Source organism: Rhea pennata, chromosome 2 (assembly GCF_028389875.1).
Source record: "Rhea pennata isolate bPtePen1 chromosome 2, bPtePen1.pri, whole genome shotgun sequence".
NCBI lineage: Eukaryota > Metazoa > Chordata > Aves > Rheiformes > Rheidae > Rhea > Rhea pennata.
In genome coordinates, this window is record NC_084664.1 from 151,304,090 (window position 1) to 151,327,182 (window position 23,093).

Genomic DNA, 23,093 nt, shown 5'->3' on the forward strand with positions numbered 1-23,093 from the left:
CTTCTTGATAACCTCCCTATAGTTACTGGGAGCTGCTTTTATGGCCACCCCCCCTCCCATTCTGAAGCCACCTCTTCTCTTGCTGAACCGGCTCAACTCCCTCAGCCCCTCTTCATGGGGCAAATGCTCCAGCCCTGACCATCTCAGGGACCTTCAGCTGAACTTGCTCCAGTTTATCATTATCTTTCTTGTACTAGCAGGCCCCAAAATGGTCACGGTGTCCAGATATAGTTTAACAAGTGCTGTGAGAAACCGTCTGCTAGGTCATAGACCTGTGCTGATGATCCAGGGCTGGTCTGAGCTGTCAGAGAGGTCACTCTGCCCTCTGCTCGCTCTGCCCCTCTGTCAGTGGCTGATGCCCCTAACAGTCAGCAGAGGTAAATATACGCATGCCCTTCGGCTGCTCCTGTGCAAAGCAGACTTGACAAATAACGCTGACATGCAGCGGTAGAAGACCAGATACATGGTCTCCTCTGCCTCCCCTGCTGTGGAGTGTAGAAACCTCCAGTGGATAGGAGGTCAGATCTCTCCTATCTCCAGTGGATAGGAGAGCTGGAAAATAGCAGCTATCATATAAAATTTTCTACCCATAAACTTCCAACAACTTCCCAAAAGGAGGTCAGATCATTACTCCTGCTTTACAAATCAGGAAGCTGAGAAACAAAGGAAAGAAGTGATTTGATCAAACTAATTTACCAGCCACGAGCAGAGCAAGCATAGACTGTGTGATACCCACATATAGTGCTCTCAGGGCACCAAGGAAAAGTAGCGGGGCAGGCTTGCAACTTTCAATTTCTGCACCATCTCCATCAACCCATGCTTCCAACCAGGCTTGCAGTTCCCAGGTGCTGTGCTACATGTTGCCAAGTTTCTGCTTAGAAATCTGGCAGGTGACAGTCTAATAGCACCCTTCAAGCTATGCATTTTTATAGCTTCAGAGCAAAAGTGCTGACCAGAAACAATATGAATTAGTCATAATCTTATCAAAAATATTTTATTTATGAAAGTAACAATTATACTATACAACCTATACTGGAAATACATTGAATAATTGCTAGAATAAATACAGGCAATTAATTCAATCTTTTTATAGAATGAGAGGATTTATTTGACATTTGAATGTTAACCCAAGCTTTAACTTACATCATAAATAGTTAAAAGGCATAGTCAAGTTTTTTTTTAAAAAAATTACTGTTTCTTTTGCTTGTTTTTAATACTGTTTTATTTTGTAACCAACAAGAATCAACTCTCTGATCATTAACATAATATTAGTATGACTTTCAAGCAACCATGTACCTCAAGATAATCAGACAAATAAGGTAGTGTGTGTGCAGTTCAATCTACAGCAGAATCTATTCATGTCTGCATAAAAAAGAGAAGCTGAAAATGCTTCTAAGTTCTTTAAGCATCATATGCTGATTTCTGCTTTACCACAGTGCTTTTAATACCAGAATCTAAAAAGGCATATATCTGTATGCAGCTGGCTTTCTGTTGCTCTTTGCTTGTATATTAGGGCTCATTCCTTTGGCTGGTGAAAGACTGCAGAATTTAGTCCTGAATATCATTTCTCAAAACCATAGTTCAAAATAAATGTCCTAGATTGATGATTAGGAATCAAGGAAGTGATGGATTTGCTATCACTTGAAGTTTTCTGATAAAAATTGTCTTCTTTTCTGGTAGATATGCTTTAGTCAAACACAAATTATTGGGTTCAATACAGGGGTCTGTATTTTACTGGATGTCAGAGAAGCTGATTTTTATTGTGACTGTAAACTCTCAGAGGAGCAGGGTAGAAGTTTTATTGTAAGACACCCACATTTTGAAAGTTCTGACATTTTTTTCCTGCCAGGTATTTTTTTTTAAACTCAAAAATCTGAACTATCTACTTGGTACTAACAGATTACGAGCAACTGCAACCACCAGTGAAGTCAACAGGAGTTTTGAGTGTCCACTATTTCTCCACACCAGAAGCTTTTCATTCATTAAGTAAGTCCCACATAAGATCAGTGAAAGCTTTGCTATACACTCCATAGATGCCATTTGTTCTAATGGCGTCAAGGCCTGGCTTCCTGCATGGCTGCTGTGCATGGCAGGGATGGTATGCTCTTAGCAGAGAAGCAAAGTTCCCTTTTACAACGTTATCCAAGCAAAACAAAACCCCAAATTGCACATATCTACCCCTTTGGCCTTTTTGTAAGCACAAATATACTCAAAAATGGAAATCTTGGGCCTTTCCTAATAAATGTATTCAAAGAGCACATTTAAATATTTTTATTCACAGAAATAACCATTCATCAGTTGCAAAAATGCAGAGAAACATTTTATTCTTCCTATTGTGAACAATATCAAATCAGCATAAATTTTTAGGGAGAAAATAGGATTTTTTTTTCCCAAACCTATTTAAAAGGATAAAGAACAAAATGTCAGGGAGGCAGCTTTTTGGCAGATAAGTAAAATATAAAATATGTGATTTAAAAAAAAGTTGGCTTAAAAATACACACACAAATAATACAATAATATAAAAATACAGCTCAGCCAATGGCCTCTTAAAATTTACCTTTGGCATTACATTTGGCAGCCTAACACAAAAGACCCTTCCTATAAACAGAACTATAAAAAAAAGAGAAGTTCATAAATTAGGTTGCAAGGGGTTGTAAGATCCTTTGCTTGATTCTCCAAACTCCTTTCCTTCCTTTCCACACACATAAGCATGACCAGTGAGGTATATAGAACATAACACTGTCAGGCATATGCACCATTAAAAAAGTGCATAAACAAAGAAGTCCTCCCATTTTCTTGCAAACAGGTTGAATCTGTGTGGTTTGCTTTTTCCCCCCTTGGAAAAAAAAATCATTTTTTTATTGTTTGTGTTTTCTTACTTTGGCAGGATGAAAATGAACCCAGAGGAATACAAATGTCCTATTCCCAGCAGCAATGATCCATTTCCCTTGGCAACATTCATCTGATGCCACAAATACTATAAGGTCGTTGGGTTGCTTTAAAACGCTCTGGGTAACTTCCCACAGAAACATCATACGTCTAGCACCATATCATAGTGTTGCTCTTTCTTCCGCCTGCCACATTTGGTGATAAGAACGAAGTACAAAGTCAAAAGCATAACCCAGTAACATGCATAGAGTATTGTGCCAATGATGAGAACTGTCTGTTTCGACTCAGAAAATGGCTTTTTTGATTCCTTGTAGATAGTGAAAATTACGCCACCTAGGAGGATTGTAAACCAAATGGAGACTGGAATGAGTCCTATAAAATTGACTACAATGGTTTTTCTTCCTGACGTGCCCCACCCTGCTTTGTTTATCGTGGCAATTGCAAACATCTTTGCTGGCAGTAAACTTGACATGTACAACACTGAGTAGAGTGACATGAAAACCATGACAATGTTCTTCCTAAGGAAGCTGGCAAAGGTAGACTTTATCAGGCCCACTAACTGAACTGTCAATAAGAAAAGGAGGATGTTCCAGATTTTTCCCCTGTAGAAGAGCTGAATGACTGTGGCGATAAGGAAGAAAGGAAAGAATCCAGTGATTACAGCTTCATAAGTCATCCACAAATGATGCTTGTGGAACCACATCGCATTATAAAGCCACTCTCTAAAGTATGATTTACTCCAGCGGGTCTGCTGATTCAGCCACCTGAGATATTCTATCGGTGTTTCAGTAAGGCACTTGGATCTAGCTGTGTACTTTGTTGCATAGCCCAGACTTAGCACTCGGTTAGTTAGATGCCTGTCATCTCCAAAGCTGCACTGGGAGCCCATAAATTCTTGATTGTACCAATCTTCCACAAATTCATGGAGTAATGAGTTTCTATACATTCCCAGAGGTCCGCTGATACACTGTACACAGCCAAAATAGGACTGACAGGCTCGTTCTATGTTAAACGCCATCCAGTATCTCACGCTGCTCAGAAAGGAGATCCAGGAATCATATTTGTTCAAAATCTGAAAACACAAGAAGTTTTCATTTTAAATGAGCTCTTGAGAAAGAAAATAGCACATTGGGTCAAAAAGGAATTTGAAAAGGCTAGAGTACCTCTTACCAAAATGTAGGGGTAACCTTGCTCCTGTATACAACTCATGACAAATCCAGGCATTACCTATGCAGTTCGGGACACTGAAAGGAAGGGCAAGGTGAAATCTTGGAAGAACCCACTCCACCCAAATGTTGTTCTCTCTTTTCTCTCAACCTTTCCTTTTCTCCACCAAAAGCTTCTTTCCTGACTCATTCTTCCTTTCTCTTCATTCCCAGTTAAGGACTTGCCGGGCTCAGCCTCCCCCAAGAGGAGATGGTAGAGTCTCAGCGGTGGCCTCCTGCTTCTCTGCCCAGTCAGGCACAGGCTGAAGCAGCTTTAGGGTTGAGCTTCTTGCACCTCCCCTAAAGATTTGCTAAAGCATAAGGCAGGCTGAAAGCATGATCTCTAGTTTACATTTTCAGTATGTTTGCCCTAGAAGTTTGCATAAGGTTTACCATAGAAGTTTGACCCTAGACTTACTATTAGGTCCCCTAAGAAACAGCCTGGTCTGATTTGTCGATGAAATACTAGCCCTGTTGTGTGTCCCAAGAAAACAGTATGCTGTGATGTAAGGTAGTAGATGCCTCAGCCATGACTGTCTAGCTGTCGTATCTCAAGTAGAGTCATGCTTCAGCACACATAAAGGGCTCAGTCTTTTCTATATTCCCCAAAGTTCACTAAAAGCTCAGACTTACATAGACATGGTCTAAGAGACTGAATACTAAATGAAGATATGAGAGCATGCTGGTTTCCCAGTCACCATCTTCACTGTCACATACTCAGCATCCATTTGTGCTGGAGGATGCAGCAACGAGACATGTAACAAGGTGTCTGCACCAGCCCTACACAAGATGCCAAGTATCTTGTCAGTACAGAGATTTTCAGGGAAATCTGTGGCCTTTTAGGACTAGAAAACATTTTTCTTCAACTAGAAAAAGTATATGGCCTTTCACTCCAAAGACCCTGATTTCTGCCACATCAGTGTGCTGGAAAGCCAATTACTCATTTTCCCTGTTTCAACTTAATTTCACAATGTTTTTAGAAGCACCACAACTTATGGAGGGACTCAAGCCCAGTTCAAGTTTATTATTTGCTGTACATGAAAGTGAATTGGGAAAGAGAAAGAAACACAGAGTCTTCATTCTGGCTACCTTCCTCCCAGAGCACATATGTCCTTCCCATTTTTCTGTGCAGGTACTTATGACCTATTCACCTAATGGCTGAACCTACGCTATCTCCCTCCATTTGTGCTCACATATGTAGGGTAAGTGTGATGCCTGGTTTGTGGTCAGCCCAGATCTGCAAAGATATTCAGACTTCTGAGGGAAAATTAATTTCTAGAGTAAAGAGCCACATACCTGAAATATTTTTGACTACTAGGGCCTTCAACAGCAAATGCTTTCCCATTTAGGTGACCTTTTCTCTGCCGTCTCACATAAGAGCCCCACTGATTACAAGGGACAAATCCCAAGCCCAAGTGAAATGTTCATATGCATTTCTCTCTGAAAATTTTAGTAGAAGCAATTGTCTCAAAAGGAATGAGCAGCCTTTTGCTGCAGCTGTCAGCCAAAATCTGCAACGCTAGAAATCCTAACAAGAGTGGAACTGTGTTGACTTTGGGGCTTTCAATTGTCCTGCCTGACAGAAATGCAGAGGAAATCCAGCAATACACAGAATGTATGATGCACTGGATTTCAAAAAGGCTTTTATTCATAAAAATTTTGGCTACTAAGAGCGACATAATTAAAGTACTTGGAGTGCTGGACTTGGCTTTGGGAGATCTATTCTCAGTTCCCTGATGCCTTACAAATTTTCTTTGGCACTGTGGGCAAGTAGTTATACCCAAAGTCTCAAAGATGCCACAAAATCCTGACAATCTCAGTGTCTCACTTTTCTCATAAACTGGGGAGAATCACACTCGTCTGCTTTCTGCGGGTGTTCTTATCATGCAGTGCTCGCATCTGAGAATAAGGGATTCTAATCAATGGATAGAAAGGGTAAGGTCTCAGAAGAACCCCTATAATGACATCCCAATATATTCAACTCTATTATTTCCAGATAGGAATAAGTATTCACAGTTACTACTGAAATGTCTCTGTTAATCTGAAAATCATTGCACTCACCTGCACATCACCTCCAACTCCTCCAACCATTGGATCTTCTTCTAAAACCTTTACCATCTCCACTGATGAGGCTGGATCAAGCATTGTATCTGAATCACAGACCTACAAGGAAGACAAAACAAGGGAAAAATGGGTTAAGCAGTACACTAGGAAAGAAAATAAAATCCTGTAAATGACCATAGAGACTCAATATGCATATATTCCTGAATGCAATTAAATCTCTCTTTGGAATCTGCATCAACACTTCTGGTAAAGGCCATTTGTATCAGGCAACAAGGAGCAATGCTGAATGAAAGAGATTGCTTATCAGGGCTGCACACGTAAATAATCCTCTCTTTTCTGTATTAGCTGTATTTGTTTTATTGGCACACTGAACTGGCTTCTTTGAATAAGAGATATGCTCTCAAAGATGGGGAACTGAGTATCCCCTGCAGAGCAAGACAGTGTTTGCGGGTGTGTTGCAGATTCCTGCTGAGCCCTAACATAGGGTTTCCCCATGTCAGCTGCATGGTTGTAGAGCCTGGTCAAATGTTTCCCACTGCCGTAAGTGGGAAGGAGAAAGTAGTTAAATTCCAGATGTTTGTTAAAAAAAGAAAGAGTCAGCTAGGAGACTGGTAAGAAACGTAATAATTCTTGCACTAACAGAAGGCTTTAGCAATTTGTGTAAAATATGTATTTTAGATTCCAGAACAAATTCATTTTTAGTTTTAGTTGCATGGTGTGTTATTAGTAGTTCAGGAATTTGACATTTGGTATATAGAAATTATTTGGTATTTTCTTCTGGTATTCTTACACAAAATATGGATGTAAGGCCAGAAGGAGCAAGTCCCTAAATGCAGCGTTCCATGAGACTAGTGCAGAAATAGATGACACACACAAGGCGTTTCAACCACACAAACACTCCTAGTCAACTAAATACTGTGTACGTTAGGAACTGGTTTTCCCCCAGAGAGTAGGAGGAGGGCTCAGACAGGCTGGCGGGTTTGCAAGACAGTTGGCATTGCTCTAATTTGCTCTGAGGTTAATGACATGGGCTGCAGTCTGCTTAAAACAATCGGGTGTCTCCCTGTTGCAGCTGCTGAGGAAAGTGGTGCTCCAATTGCCTGTGAACTCATTTCTCAGACGCCCAGAAACTCTAGTAAAGGAGGCTGTCCCGGAAACACCCCTTTAACTGGCTAAATCCTGCCCTGTAAATTCTCATACTGTTTCCATTCTATCCACACTTTGCATTCTTGCGATTTCAGATGGGGACGGCAGTGGCAAAATTCAGTAGTTCTGAACGAACAGCCTGTTAAGTCAGATCCGTATGAGGCTTCTGATCAGGAATTCTAACTCTGGTTTCCTTTGAATTCAATGTAATTCCCCTTGCTCCAGGGAGCTGAAGGATTCATTTCTGATTTGTGAAGAAGGAAGAGAGTTTTTAGGGGCACGAAGAAGCTTGCAGACTCTGTTATGGGCCAGATTCAAGTGTGGAGGTTACCCAGTATAATCAGGCTGCGTTGTTGTAGTTGACTATCTGCCAAAATGCTTCCTTTTCAAGCTCACTTGGAGGGGGGTGAAAGACGGAAGCTGATGAAAGCATATTTCTGTCAGGAGAAAAGCCACAAGCATCTCCAGCTCCTGCTAACTTCAAGGCCTCCAGCTTGAGAAGGACCTTTGTAACCTGGCCAACAAGTTCTTCCAGCTATGGTGGAAAGCTGTCATCAGTGACACTGCTCAGTGATAAAAAGGAAGCAAAGCAAATCTGCTGAAGAGGAAGGATGCCCTATACTTCTGTCCAGGACTTCCTGGACAAACATGTCTCAGAGTGCTTCGTGCAGCAGCTCTGTAATTTGCTGGGTACCCTGGTCTCAGGCAGAGAGCACTGGTATGATATATATCACCATTTCTTCTGTCTGTGAGCAATCAGTTGGGATCAGCCCTGTCCCCAGATCCTTAGCATTCCTTTGAGATCCTCCAAAACTTCATGCAGCTGAGCAACCCTCACCCCATTGGATGTATTTATCTATAGCAGAAAAACCTGCACATTAGCAACACTGCTAATATGACATGAGGAATCCTGAACACACTGAATTTATTTACAAACTACCAGAATGTGTCCTTGGCGTATCTGCACAGTGGACATGTCTGAGCTTCTGGTGCAAACCTGACAAACTGTCATTTTCCATCTGGGTGAGGTTTTTCCAGGTGAAGAGATGTCCGAAGAAAGGTAAACATATAGGAGTCCTAATAAAACACAGCAAGGTCCTCAAGGTTGTCCCAGCACCGCCCCATAGCCAATTTGTCATATTTTCACATAAAGGCTGAATGACCTAAAATTCGCTGCCCTGGGTCACAAAGTTTTCTGTGTTAAGCTGCAGTGAACTGCACCCTGAATTCTGCTCACTGTTTCAAACAGCTTTGCACTGACTGTAGGAGAGCCCAGGGTGACTTTCTCAGCTGTAGGCCCCCACATTTGGTGGGATGACACCTGTCCCTAGAGGCTTCACACCTAAGCACAGCAGGGTATATGTACCCAGCTATCTGTCATGATTCTGCTGGCAGTACAGGGCAGACTAACCCCAAAGACAAATGAGCGCTGATCATCCGAATACAGTCTGTCAGTTTAACTGCACTAACTGATCACTTGTACCCTCATAACCTCCTCCGAGAGGGAGGTAAAGCCTTCACAGTGCTTTCAGTTATTTAACAAGACTCTTCTAATGAGCAACATCTCATTTATCTACATTGATTTATCTACTTTTGATTTTCTATCCAACAACCCTTAGGCACGTTTTAAGAATAATGAAGTCAACAGTTTCAGGAGTTGGCGATCATGCTGACTGGTCCATCTTTTTTAAGTGCTTGATCATCAATGAAGATTTCTCAGGCCTTAAAAATTCAGACTGGTTTTAAGTGATTTACTCTGGGTCTGCCCAAAGAATCATTTGGAAAATCTTGACTTTCATTCACTCCTAGAACACTGTCTTAACTGTGTTGCATCATCACTGTGTAGTAACCAGGACCACCAGGTTGCTGCAGTTATAATATAAACGTGAGTGGGTTGTAACTTTGCCATCAATCATTAATGCAGTATTTGGTGGCTGCCTTACAGTAGCATTACAGTTTCTGAAACATTCATCAGGACTTTTGAATCAGGTCAGCACAGAAAAAACCAGAAATATCTCTTTTCTCAGTTTAGAGTATGCCTGTTGAAATAGAAACACTTTTTTCCAGGTGCCTTGAGCTGAACTAAGGGACGAAAACTGTAATGAACCTGTTTCTCTGCCTTCTATCTCTGGAATTTGATACTCCTATGCAAAGTGACTACAAAACCATGCCAATGCAGAACAACAGCATTTCCATACCCATCATAGTCCCTCACAACACAAAACCAAAGTGAAGAAAATGGAAAACCTAAGCCCATTGCTTTCAGATAACAGATCAGTTTGAATTTTGGAAGTAGCAGAAGATGAGTTTTAAATGTTTTCCTTACTCCTGAAACTCTGGTAACAGACCAGTTCCCAGCAGCTCTTCAGTTTCTGCTTCTCTTGTCTTTGGAGAGCTTGTGGCTCTGAGACCAGGTACCTAGCAGTCTTTCTGCTGTGCCATCCGTGCTGTGCACACACAGACCTGCACAACGGCAGGTATTAGCCTCAGAGATGTGTACATTTGAGCCACACCACCTCCCAGGGTCCACAGAGAGCACCTTGCAGGTAGTTGGTGCCCCACAAGAGAAGAGTGCTAAAGGTGGAACAGAACGAGGAGGTCTGGGGTCAGGAAAAAGTTGAGGCTGAGTAATTAAGATCATTTCATATTCTGAGGGATTACTCAAACGAACCTTGCTGGTCTTGATCAAGAACTAATGATTCTCAGTGTCTAGATAAAGGCCTGATCCTACAAGCCTTTCTCTAAGCAAGTCCTCTTCTATTTCCTGTAGTCAGCAGGACTGTTTTCAGGAGCAGGGAGAGCTTCCAGGTGTAAGGCAAAAACATAGAAAACCTTTCACGGGATCCAAGGCAGCTGGAAAGAAATGTGTCTCTGCTGCTTTGGAGACAGGGAGAGACGACCCAGTCCAACTCATTTTTAAGTGAGTAGTGTCATAAGGGCTGTAAAGGCCAAGTCGTGGTGAGTGAGGTAATGCAGCTGTAAGTGATGAAGCAAAAGGTCCTTCAGGCTTTAGCTGAAGAAATCTTTCTTTCAAGGCTGCACATTGACCCTTTTATGGAATAGTCCACACAGCCTTTGAATATTTTAAAATATGACCATCTCTTTTACAGACCCCACCACTGCTCTGAGATATTCCCTAGCACCACCAAATACTTAACTGCCTGCTTGCGTACAGGGCTGCTAACATCCTCACAAAATGAAACATTACCTCAGATCTTGACTTACCTGACTAGAGCAATGGTCTTTAGGAGACCATTGGCCTTATTTGAAGCAAAACCATTTTGATAAGGGAGCAGTGCTGAAGTATTTCAGAATTCTCCAGTAGCTGCTGCACAGATTTAACATATTCACAGATAGGTTGACCGTTTTAAAAGGTAGCAAAATATACTTTTAATGGTCAAGCTGTTTTCAAACAGACTGAAAGGAGCACTGTGTTCATCAGGGACTAGGATGGGCTCTAACGTGCTGCACAAAATATACAAAAGCTGCTTTCTTTCAAAGTGTGTTTGAATTGGCACTGACCTGGTGCTTTAATACCTACCTGTACATAATCCACGCTTCTTCCCAGTGCTTTGAATGCTGTGTACATTACTTCTCTTTTTCCACCCCATTTCTGCATGATGCAAACACTTTTGTTGGACAGGACCAGCTGAGATACATGCTGCATGCTCTCTCTGTGAGACTCGTCTGTCTCACCTGGACCTTTGTCATGGAAGTTATTCCTCCAGACATAAGTGGCAGATTTGTCCCTACCCATGATTTCTGTAAAAATGTCCATCATGTAAATGTCGTCTTCCGAGTTCCCATCAATGACCATAACAACTTTAATTCCAGGGTAGGTCAATCTTTTCACAGAAAGTAAACATTTTCTTAAGTAGTCAGGATCCTCTTGATAGGCAGCAATACAAAGGGCAACTGTTTTGTTCAGCTTGATTGGAGTCTCTAGCGACCGCTTCATTTTCCTGTGTTCTAGGAAGGCAAACAGGCTTTGGATGATGAGATGTGATGCCAGGATAGCACCATAGAGTCCAAAGGAGAAATAGTAATTGTCCGTTTGGATAAACTGGTAGCCGACGATGTAAGCAGCGGTGATCCCGAGCAGGAGGGACACCCCAAAGAGCGTGGTTCCAAGTATTCTCAGGATACATATAAACCTCTCACAATACATCTGCAACAGAACCAGGGACACAATTAGCACAACGACCCTTTCCTGCCACAAGATATCACGTGGAGTACATGTGACTACAGCATAGAGCTTGGTGTCAAGAAATACAGGCTGTCCTTCTAACTGTGTCACAGACTCACTGCATCACCTTTGTCAAACTATGTCTTCTCTTTACAGTGTCTCTTCTGTGTACAATAAGGCTCAAATTTGCCTTAATATACCAGTGGTATTTATTACTAATTGTAATGTCCTCCTAGAAGATGCTATTTGTGTCAGGATCTTATTTTGGAGGTCTGGGTTTACTGAATGAGGCATGCTGTCAAATTACCCCAGGGGAGTTGGAGAAGGAGCCTTTGGGCCACCACTCTCTTCATATGGTCACAGGCAGGAGTAACAGCTGAATGTCTGGGCATCCTCTCCCTCTACCATCCATGTCATGACCGCATCCAGCCCTGAATCACTTCTGTCACTTAGTTATGTTTGCAAAATTATTGGAAAGGCATTCTTAAAACAGATGTCTGAATGTATTTATAATTTGTTAAACAGATGCCTGACTATATTTATAAATTGTATTTATATAATTAGACATCTGCTTTAAAAGGTCTTCTCAATACCATTGCAAAAATGTATTATTCATACATTTGTGTATATAGATATATGCATGTGTGAACGTGTGTGTGCATGGCTAAAGCTTGACTGAGATTAAGTCTGTGGCAAAAGTACGCATTAATTTAACAGAGCCAAGGCTCTGGACTCCAAAATTCAGTAGAATATTCATTGATTCTTATAACTTTTGCATGCTTAGATTATCCATCTTTAAAATGTTCTGACCTAACCTCCAGGTTATGGAAGCTCGGTTGGAGGGTGCTCTGATATTCTTGAAACAAATGATGGATACTCATGTGGGCAGGCAGAAAGGCAGAATATATTACTTAGTTGTTTAAATTTTTTTTTTTTGCAATCACATTAACTATTTTATGCAACAGCTTTCTCATAACTTCAGAAAATTAATGACAATATTTTTTGTCAATTGAGGTATTTGACATAAAGAACATAAAATGAGTAATGTCTCTTTAAGGCTAACTCAGCAAGCACATGATCTTAATTCAATGAAACTGAAGCACATGCTTGAATATTTTGCTGAATTAAGGCCTCTCTTAGAGTAATGGATGTCATATTTGTGTTTTCTTATTGGTATTCATATTTTCCCTGCCGCTGTCATCTTGCTTGTCTGCTGACAACATTTGTTTCACCATCTGTTGGCCAAAGCTAAAGTTGGAACACCACTTCCTTACATCATATATGCCTTTAACTCTTTCTTGTGAAATACTTGGAAAAAATATTACCAAGCTCCAGAAGCATAGCTCTCAGCAACTACATTTCTGTCTGAAAAGTTATAGGCGTGGAAAAAAAATTCTCAACACAGAATCAGTTACAGAACGAAAATAAACCAGGCGAACATAAAGTCTGAGGTTATGAAGATTAAGTTTTTCCACTAGCTATTTAGGGTCTTACATTTCAAGACCGAGGGAAGCCTCTTAAATGTATATTTGGAAATTCTGTTAAAGAAATTGGACTCTATCTCTAGGACTTCCTTGAATACTTAGGGCTAGGCTCCGACAGGTGCTGTAATCACCCAGCAGCAAAAGGGACCTTCCCTGATCTGGTCTGTCTAAAAGTCTTTCACAACGGCAGTCATAGAGAAACATAATAAAAGATAGCTGTTACATACCAGAGTTATAGGTGAATTCAGTGCCCCATACAGACTAGCCTTAAAAAACAGATTAAGTAAGGGATCACCTCCAGATTGCCTTGAAGTCGAATAGCCTGGGTGCCTATTAATCCCTCAAGTAAGCAAAAGATCACAAACATCAAGGTAAATGTTTCATTAATGGTACAGTTTTATTAGGTTTTCTTGTTTTGGATCCACTACTTTTCTTCTCTTGCCAGAAACAGAAATTTCCTATTAGTGAGTAGAGGCTAAAGTCTGCCTACATTAAGAATTACTCCACTGAAATCAATGGACTACTTACATGGGTAGGGCACACAGGATTTAGATTAAGATCTAGAGTGTTCGTGTTTGACTAATTATATATTGTACCATGCTTCTTTTTATATTAATTTGCTACTATTTTTTCTCTTCCTATGAAGTGCTTCCGCACAAGAAGAAAAACAAGAAGTGAATTCTCTGATCTTGTCATTACAGCACAGCTTCCTGCCCTCCCCAAAATGCAGTCTTCTAAGATCAAGAAGTGGATTTCTGGTCCTAATAAAACAGCTTTTTTTTCTATCCTTTAACTATCAACCTTGGGAAAATAAACTGTGTTTTGATCTAAATTCCTGGCTTTCATCAAAGAAACTTTCCCCTTTGTATATGCAACTGAAGGTTCTATGCATAGTCTTTCAGCTGAGTGAATCTCAGGCAAAATCTGGAAAAAGTTGCTCAATATTCTCCACTTTAGCATGTGAGCTATTGAGGAGTTGCCCAGCAAAACTGATTTTTATCAGCTTGAAAGTGCCCAAACAATGACAAAGAAGCCAAAACCTCTCCACCCTTCTCAAGTAATAGAGCCAGAAAAACAAAGGGAAATGACGCTTGTACAAGTCTGGGGCCAAAAAAGAAGTGCTGAGTCAAATAATAGCATTGAGGATAGGGAATAACTACATTGCAGATTTTAAGACCAGACAGTGCTATTATGAACATTCAGTCTGGCCTAATACAGCAAAGTGTAATATGATATTGTCAGTCACAAATCAATTAAAATGTTCCTGAACTTGTCATCTAAAGCTAGAATCAAATATTATCAGAGAACCAGTGTATAGTACTGTGTTATAGCAGTGTAAACCTAAAATAATGCCATGCTGAGTCAAGATATGTGTGACAAATGCATGATGAAGGAGAAGCACCTATGCTAACTTTTGTAACCACGGTTGTTTTTCAGTCATTTCCTTGATAATTACCCTTTTAAGTGCTAGCAAAAATCCTTTCAGCAAAATGTAAATGCTTATATTCAAAGTTGTCAGCACTGCAGCCCTACTGAACAGCTGACTGATTGGTGTGGGGGAACTGTGGACACACCATATTGTGGTCTTTATGTCCCTCAGGCTCCTGGAGCTTGCCTGTTATAAGGCACTACTCAGTGTTTTGTCTATGTCTCAGCCTAAGGGATCTTCAGTCTTTTAATGGACTTAAGTTTGACCTGGGCAATAGGCATTGCAAAACTTAAAGAAAAGAAAAAGAAAAAGAAAAAGAAAAAGAAAAAGAAAAAGAAAAAGAAAAAGAAAAAGAAAAAGAAAAAGAAAAAGAAAAAGAAAAAGAAAAAGAAAAAGAAAAAGAAAAAGAAAAAGAAAAAGAAAAAGAAAAAGAAAGAACAACACTGCATAGACTAGGAATTAGGCGCTCTAGACAAAGAAGACCTGCAGCCAGCCCTGTCCCATTTCTCTGGATCAACAGAACCAGTTCCAGAGTATTTCCATATATACAAGAAATTGCTGCTACACTGAAAGAGGTCTTGGAATGAGGAGAGGAAGAGATCCTCACCTGCTGAAAAGGTTAGTCAGTGGTTAGAACATGTCTTATGCTGTCTCTGGAACTAAACCCGGATCTTGCACTTTCTGGGCAGTTTTTTAACCAGTTCTATAAAACAGGAGGACAGGGATGGTATCCGCAATGTTCTTCCCTTTTTTAGAGGGAATACCAGTTAGTACTGAAAGAAGTCAGAGGGTTCACTGCTCTGCATCAGTCCTGAAACAGATTTTGAGGCAACAATAAAATTGAAGTTTTAAGTAATTAAGAATTAGCTCCAGACAGTTGCACATCACATACAGACCTGCTCTTGGTACTACATGTGTCAAATTCTTTTTGGAGGTGCCCATGTCCCCCACATATGGTACAGGAAGTCTAAGACAAGACTGTTAATTCATCTGTGCAGTTTGGACACCTCAATCTTTGATGGGCACTCTCATCTAATTCCACCGTGCTGAAGCCAGTATGAGCTTTAGCATTGACTCCAGCAAACAGGGTCAAGGTTTATATGCACAAGGTGAGTGTAGAGAGGTTTGATAATCTACTCCTGAGGTGATTTATGAGTCATGATCTTGGAGCTGTTTATTTCCCTGGATGGAGTTGATTAGTCCTAACCAGCCCACCTAGCAGAAATGTAGTGTGAAGGCAATATGCTGAATCCTGATGTTATATAGGCTGTTTCTTCTTTACTGGTGCACATTTTGATTGCCAAGCATTCCCAAGTATAGAGTCTACACCTTGAAGGCATCTCCTTCTCTAGAGATATTCAAAACCTGCCTGGATGTGCTCCTGTCCAACATGCTCAAGGTGGCCCTGCTTGAGCAGGGGGATGATCGCCAGAGGTCCCTTCCAACCTCAACCATTCTGTGATTCTGTGAAGGGATTGCACAGAGAGAGGTAAAAAATGTATATGTCTCTTCCTGGAGGCTCCTATGGAAAAGAATGGTCCAGAAATAGACCCCAGCACACATCTTACACTAGAGCCCACCTAGTGAACTGCATCCCATTCAGCATCCTGATAAAGGTACACAAAGAATAGGGCTATCCTGTTAAACTGAGACCTTACTCTATGTTAGTATTAACAACTGACAGAGATAAAAGCTGAAGTCTTGTGACATTATTTTCATAAAAAGTTTCAGGTTAACAAATTGTTGACTGATATCTGCAAAGTACATACAGTGACTGAGGTCACGTAAGTTCTTCCTCCTTTCTCAGGCTAAGTAATATCTTAGATTACAAATCCGTAGTGCATACCAAAATATGCACTATTCTGAGAAATATTTAGTCTAGCTGTGGTACCTAGATCTAACTTCAACAAGGCCTAGACATACGATTGAAGTTCAGCAGGTTTCTAAGGCCTGATTTGAACAAGGTCTTTACTCAGCAAAGAACTCTGTTGACTTCAGAGTGCAAAGTACTGCTTTTCCCTTCCCTCCAAAATTAGATAGCACAGTCTGGCCGTATGGTTATTAGTCAGTTTTGGTGCATCTCTGAGACTAATAGGAGCTGGAGATAGTTAACATCTTTAAAAAGTCAGGAAAAAAGGGAGATTTGATTTGTTACCAATACATCAAGAGAATAATAAACAAAAAAGAGGAAAATATATAACCAGAAAACATATCTATAATGGTGTCTGAACATGGCCACATTATCTGCAGTCTGTTCACTTATTTTGCACCAGCGGTTCTGTAGCTGCTCTGAGGACTAAGGAAAGCAATCAATATCCCCTGCATCTGCTAATGCAGGACTTGCAACTTAGACTAATGAGAAGTCAAACTGAAGTTAGCTTTGCTTGCAACACAGGAATGCAGCTCACTACCTGCTTAAGAAGGCGTCCCTCACATATAACACTCAAACATACCGCTATGCAGTCCTTCCGGCTAGTTTTTCCCCAGGAAGATCAAAAAGCAAGCAACGAAGTCAATGGAAGTTCATGCATAAAAAGTAGCAATTTGGAAGGTTGTCTGAAGGAATTATCACTTATTAATTCGAAAGGTCTAAACACATTAAAAAAAGAAACTCTAATACTGCAAAAGCCAGTATTTGTCTGGGAAACAACAGCAAAGATCCAATTGCAAAGGTACTTATTTTGTCTGCTTCACCTCTAAAGGGTTCAAAAGAGCTCTGACACTCTCTAGATATCTAGGGCTATGGCGGTATAAGCAAATAGTCCAATACTATAGAAATAGTAAAAAGGAACAGCTGGTACCAAGGACCTGACTTTCACTTTGAAATTTTTTTTAGGGTTCACTCTGAGCTAAATTTAGTCAGATTACATGGATTGAATACCCGTTAGTGTCTGAAAAGTGTTAGATGTGCTTCTAGAGCATATCTTGCATTTAGTTTCATTCAAGAGGAATCCAGATCATATGCCCAGTGACGACTTTGCAATACAAATCAGAGCATGGTGAGAGGGGATAACTGAAGCATTTGCTTCAATAGCACACTCCTGATTTAAACTAAAATGATAATGCAAACCAACCCAAAAGCAACAAGATCTAGGCATCAGCCTTGTCTGAAAATCTGTGCTAAAACTAGACCTGCTGGGCACTGAAAACTTTCGAAAGTGTCTCATTTTTGCATGCCTCTATGTGAGCTAATATCTTAAAAGTCTACCAATCATGGTCCTCCTAGCCTTAGTAATCGAGGCTTTGGATTCAGCAAAGCACGTAAGCATGTCATTAAAGATAAGTGTGCATTTAAGCTGAAGAGGGGGATAATTTAACTTGCAGGCATAAGAAATGAAACTTACTTTAAAAAGCAGTTATTTCTTATAGTTAGGAACCTGAGGAGAATGAACTAGGACTTAGACAATTTGGGTTTTGTTCCTAGTGTTGCCATTAACCTGCTGAGCGACCTTATTTAGGTGAATTCACTTTTCTCTGTCTCAGCTCCCTCACCTGTAAAGTGGTGATCATGATCGTCTGAGAAGCTCTTGGAGGTTTACCAAACTCTGCGTAAGGCTTAGGTTACTGTTATCTGTAATGTTATTTTTTCTGGTGTTGTAGGGAACCCACCAGTTCTCCTGTTGCTTAATTAAAAAAAAAAAAAAAAAAAAAAAAAAAGAAAAAAACAGACACATCATATTCTCCTTGCCTATAGGTGCATTCATCTGAAGGTAGAGTCAGTAGCCGTTTGTATGTAATAAACATACAACTCTTACTCAGCGGTATTCTCAAGCTCAGTGGAGCTGGATGTGTTTTTCCCCAACACAAAAGCTGACACACGTAGGCATATGTGCATATAGCTATTAAGAACCATTTTGCACACAACCAAAGGAAGAAAATCAGTTTTTCTAAGCTCTAAAAAAAAAAAAAAAAAAAAGAAAAAAGAAAAAAAAAGAAAAGAAAAGAAAAAAGAAAGAAAGAAAGAAAAGAAAACAAAGAAAGAAAGAAAAAATCCTTACTTGTGAGAATAATAGCATTGGCTTCCATAGATCAGCTGTTTGAATGATATGGACATGTTTGAGTGTGTGTGTGAATGTGTGCGTGAGAGTGTGTGTATGTGTGCACAGACTGAAACATACTGTATGTGGCCTTATACACCTATACTCTGTGCATATACACAAACAGCATCAGAGAGTTATGATTTTTCATCCAATATTTAGGTACATTTAGCCTCATTTTGGCAGCAAAATAAATCATTTATCTTTGAAGTACCAATGATTCCAGGTACACATACATTACAAGAATAAAATAGCTGTCCAGACTCCCTCTTCTAGTTTACAGCCTGCAGAGAGGAAACTGAAAAGTTATGTTACATCTGTACATCTTTACTATAGCAGAGTTACCGTATCTGGTGCTTTTGGCTATTTATCACTTCCAGATTTTTGCAGGCCATTGATCTTCTGCAAAGGGCTCACATAAAACTAAAATTAACTCTGGAGTTAGGTTTAAAATAAAGAACAGCATAACATAGCATTAATAATGATGGCAAACTTTATCTGTATTTACAGACTTTGATCAGCAAATCAGGAATCTCCTGTCTGCTCAGTGTGCATTTCCCCCTAAACTGCCCAAATCTCTTGTAAGTTTGAGTAAGCAGTGTGGAATGAACTCCACAACCACTGGTTCGATTTGTCTCTAATGTAGACAGTGCACATGTTAGTTATCAAATTAACCAAAAGTCAAAAAAGCAGAACAAATATGATAAGAAATAAAAAGTTGATCATATTTGTACAGACATTTTGGATTAAGGTTAATGAAAAATCGAGCTGAGAAATATTTTCTAATTGCTGGATACGAAGTCCATGCAAGTTTTTGCCACAAAAATGCCTTACTCTGGCAAATCAGTATTTATTTGATTTTTTTTTCCATTGCTCCTTGGCTTATAATTGGTTTATATCTTGTTTGGCTTAGGCAGGCAGTATCATTACATAGAATGGAAGAGTGACGGGCCACTTCGTGCACTAATCTGCAGTAGTAATAAAAGGAAGCAAATAATAGGTTTGCTCCCAGGCCGTAAGGATGAATGGTCGAGCTTGCTGCTAGCGCAACTAGCACGGAGCTCCATTGCAACTGCCAGAGCGACGGCCGGGGTGGCCGCCGGGCCGGGCCGGGCCGGGCCGGGCCGGGCCCGCTGGGGCCGCGCAGCCGGGGCGACCCCGCTCCGGCGCCCTCGAGGGTCGGCGCGGGGCGGCGCGGCGCGCGCTCCTCGGGGGAACCCCCGGCCCGGCGGCGGCAGCCAATGGCGGCGTGGCGGCGCTGCGTCACAAGAGGAAAGGGGCGGGGCCCCGGGGGGGTTCCCCCGCGCTGCCACGTGGGTGGGTGCGCGCCCCGCGCAGCCCCCGCGCAGCCCCGCGCCGGGGCACCCCCAGCTCCGCCCTCCCCGCGGTGCGGCCGCCCTCCCCAACCCAACCCCCCCCCCCCCACCACCGCGTCCCGCCCCGTCGGCAATGCGGGTCGGGCGCGGCGGAGCGGCAGCGCCGCGCGCGCGCTGCCCCGCGCCCCCCGCGGACCGCCCCGCGCGGAGTGGCGCCGCGGCCGCGGGAAGCCCGCTCTGCCTCTCGCGCTGCAGGTTTCCCCGGCCGCTGCCGGCGAGAAACGCCGCCTCTACAGCAGCCAGGTGCTAGAAGCGGGGCGCAAGCCTGCAGCCGCCCCCCCCTTCCCCCTCCCCCCGCCCCGGCGCGGGCCGCCGCGCCCCCTCCTCTCCGCCTCGTCCACCTCCCGCCCCGCCGAGGCTTCTCCTCCCTACACCTCCCCCGAGGCGGGGCTCGAACCCGCGGCGCCCCGGCTGCCCCCTCCCTTGGCCGCCGGCAGCCCCCTCGCGCCCCTGCGCCTGTCAGGGCCCCGCCGGGTCCGGGCGCCAGGCCGGGGCGGTGAGGGAGAAACCAAGCTGGGCCGGGAGCCGGGCTCACCTCGCCCCGGGGGTGGGGAAATGGCTTCCTAACCTGCTGCCCCCCTTTCCTTTATTCTTTTTAAATATATTTCTGCAATTGTAGGGATCAGCAACATGCTAAGCAGACCGCATAGAAGGGGGGGGGGGGAGGTTGCAGCTGAAAATCTCATTCGTGCTCCCTGCAGCCCCATTTATTGCTGAAATAGGTGTAGGGCAGAGAAGGCAAGAGCCTCCCCTTCTAACCCCACTCTTATTTGGGGGATCTTTTTCAAGTTTCCTCCCTTGAACAGTGGGGATGCGAGGAGAGGGTCTTCTGCTTTTGAGGTGACAGAAATTTAATCGTAAAACACCCACCTTGTTTGTCCTTCTGTCCTTTGGTCATAGAGGGGCTTCAGCCAGCTGTGTGGTCTCACGTACCGTTGCTCCCGCTGAACAGTTTCCAAGTTTGAGGTAAAAGATCAAATCACACTTTTCAGAGACTTATTGAGACGCTCAGAAATAAAAAATTTAAAAAATTAAAATAAAAAATTAAAGCGATTCAGTCCTACTCATTTTTTCTCCACGTGTTTTCCCTATTACAATTTATTTTGCTCTCACTGCTTCAATTTCTAGCTCGAAGTTGTAGAGGCTTTTTTTTTTCAAATAATAATAACAATAATAAAAAAGTTAGAAGTAATAAATTATGTGTTAGTTTCTCGTGGTTGAAGCTGAAGATCTTATTTCAAACCCGACTAGCCAGGAGCCTGGAGAAGTTGCAAGGCAGCGTCTGAAAGTTTGAGATGTACAGCATCAGATAAAGTCTCTTTGGTGATGCCTTGCTGACCGAGTAACTGTTTCAATGAGGTTTCTCAGCAGCAGCAGCAGCAAACGGGTAATATTTTCCAGACGTCTTTTCCTTTCCTGCTGCTGCTGCTGCTTTTCTGCCTCCTCCACGTTATGGGGTCTTTAACAAGTGAGACTTGAGTTGTTTTAATAGGCGGAGGATGGGAAGAAGGAGGGGAGGGAACTCCTGTAAGGAGGGAAAAAAAAAAGGAAAAAAACCCTGCCCATTGAAATGAGCTCAGCCAAGGACCAATTCATCGGCATGAATTCAATTAGCTAAGCTGCAAATTTTGCAAAGAAATGCAATACACATATGTTGCCACCACATGATTTCCTCTTCGTGTCCCTCGGCTAGGGGAAAAACCCCACTTTCCCGTCTCCCCACTCCCTGCATCTGCAGGCTTGGGCTATGGGACTTGTCCCTCCCACAGCCACTATTCAGCTGGGACAGCTTTTGCTGCTGCTGGTTTTTATTAATAAGGGAATTGCCTCTATGAATGGATGAACTTTGCAGTTTCCAATCCTACCTTTGCCATTCACTTTTGGAAACATTTTCTGCAGTAAATACCCAAGCAAGCACCCACTGGCGTTAATACCTATGTTAGTTGCTTTAAAACAAGCCCGGAAACACATTAGATGATTTAAGAACTGGAAATTTACTTTCCAGTTTTGCTCCAGAAATTCTCACTCCGTTCTGTTTCGGCGATTAAAAGTTACCTCGGGACAGGCAGGGGCACCTGGACTTGACATCACACCCACGGTGGCTTGCGGGGGGGCGTCAGTACCTTTAAATCTTACGGATGGGCTCGTTCCCTTTTTAACTCTTTTCCACCTCAAATGTGGCTCTCCCCACTTTTCCCGTTTCTGCTTGAAATGATTAAAAAGGGGCACTAGGTGGCACTGTTGAAGTAAGCGGAGCAAGATGGGTCCTGCGAACACCCAAGAGCTGCCAAGACTCGGCCGAAGCGGCGCTGGTGCGTGTGGGTGAGCACAGCCTCTTCGTGCTTGCGTCCAGCCTGGCCTCTTGCAGGGCCCTCCTGAGCCCAGGGGCCATTTGAACTTGTATTTCCCCCTCTCTATTTCCTCCAGGCCCGCCGAGGTGGCTGCTTGGAGGCATCGAGCTGCCGAGCGGGACCACGTCTGAGCGCGGTTGTGAAATGCAGCCGTGAGTCCTCGCTGAGCTGTCGCCCGGCTGTTGCTTTCTGGCGTGGGAAAAACGCTCCGTGCTCCTGTGCGCTTGTCATGTCGATAAAATGGTTTAAAGCCGGTAGTTACCTAGACAGAGAACCGTTTGAGTACCATGGGGAAGTGGTCAGATTTTCGAGTGTGCTCGGTTGCTGTGAGAGGAAGGGTGGCTCCCGGTGTGGAAAGGAGGTGTGTGGTGGCGGAACTGCAAATGTAGCTTTAGGATGCACATAAAAGTGGAGCTCTTTGAGAAATCTGAGAAATCAAGTAACAAATCTGCCTCTGGTTTAGGCCAGCGTTTCACGACTGTTTTAACCTGGCTGTGCCAGGAAAAGCAGCTATCTTGCCCTCCTCCTGCATCAGGCTCCTCATTTCTACCTCTGCACAGTTCCTTTCCTTGTGTCAGGAAGCCTAACGTAGCTTAAAAGTAGCCATTCAAGGAGCAAAAGAGTAAGAACAAGTAACTCGGGCAGGGGGAATGTGGAACAGCTGATTTTGGCAGCCGTCTAGTTTATGATGGTTTAAAATGTCCTTGAAAGTATAGCAAAGCACAGCAAGCATAAAGTCTAGCAGGGTACCACTTTCAGGTTTTCCCCTCTAGGCAGCATTGTCCCTATGGCCCATCTACCCCCAAAATGATCAAAGTGTCTCATCCAGCAAGGGGAAACTTGTGGTATCTGCTCCAAGCAGGGCCAGAAGGCAGGAGGGTATCAAGAGGGCTACCCAAAAGCCTGTCCACACAAGCTACCACCCA

General features: G+C 42.6%; 1 protein-coding gene across 1 annotated transcript; it reads right to left on the reverse strand.

Moving 5' to 3' along the window:
* Positions 1-1,111: 1,111 nt before the first annotated feature.
* HAS2 (hyaluronan synthase 2) lies at positions 1,112-21,260 on the reverse strand. Its single transcript, XM_062568410.1, has 4 exons — positions 20,687-21,260; positions 10,846-11,472; positions 6,156-6,257; positions 1,112-3,961 (listed from the first exon to the last, which is right to left on the reverse strand). Exons 2-4 carry the CDS (start codon positions 11,470-11,472, stop codon positions 3,032-3,034), a joined length of 1,659 nt encoding a protein of 552 aa, XP_062424394.1. The 5' UTR covers positions 20,687-21,260; the 3' UTR covers positions 1,112-3,031.
* Positions 21,261-23,093: the final 1,833 nt, after the last annotated feature.

Excerpts from the sequence above, each read along its gene's own strand:
- HAS2 (XM_062568410.1), bottom strand. The coding sequence starts at position 11,472 with ATGTATTGTGAGAGGTTTATATGTATCCTGAGAATACTTGGAACCACG. Across the intron at positions 6,258-10,845 it reads GAAGCGTGGATTATGTACAG|GTCTGTGATTCAGATACAAT; the intron begins GTAGGTATTAAA and ends TCTTCCTTGTAG. Across the intron at positions 3,962-6,155 it reads GAGTTGGAGGTGATGTGCAG|ATTTTGAACAAATATGATTC; the intron begins GTGAGTGCAATG and ends TTGTGTTTTCAG.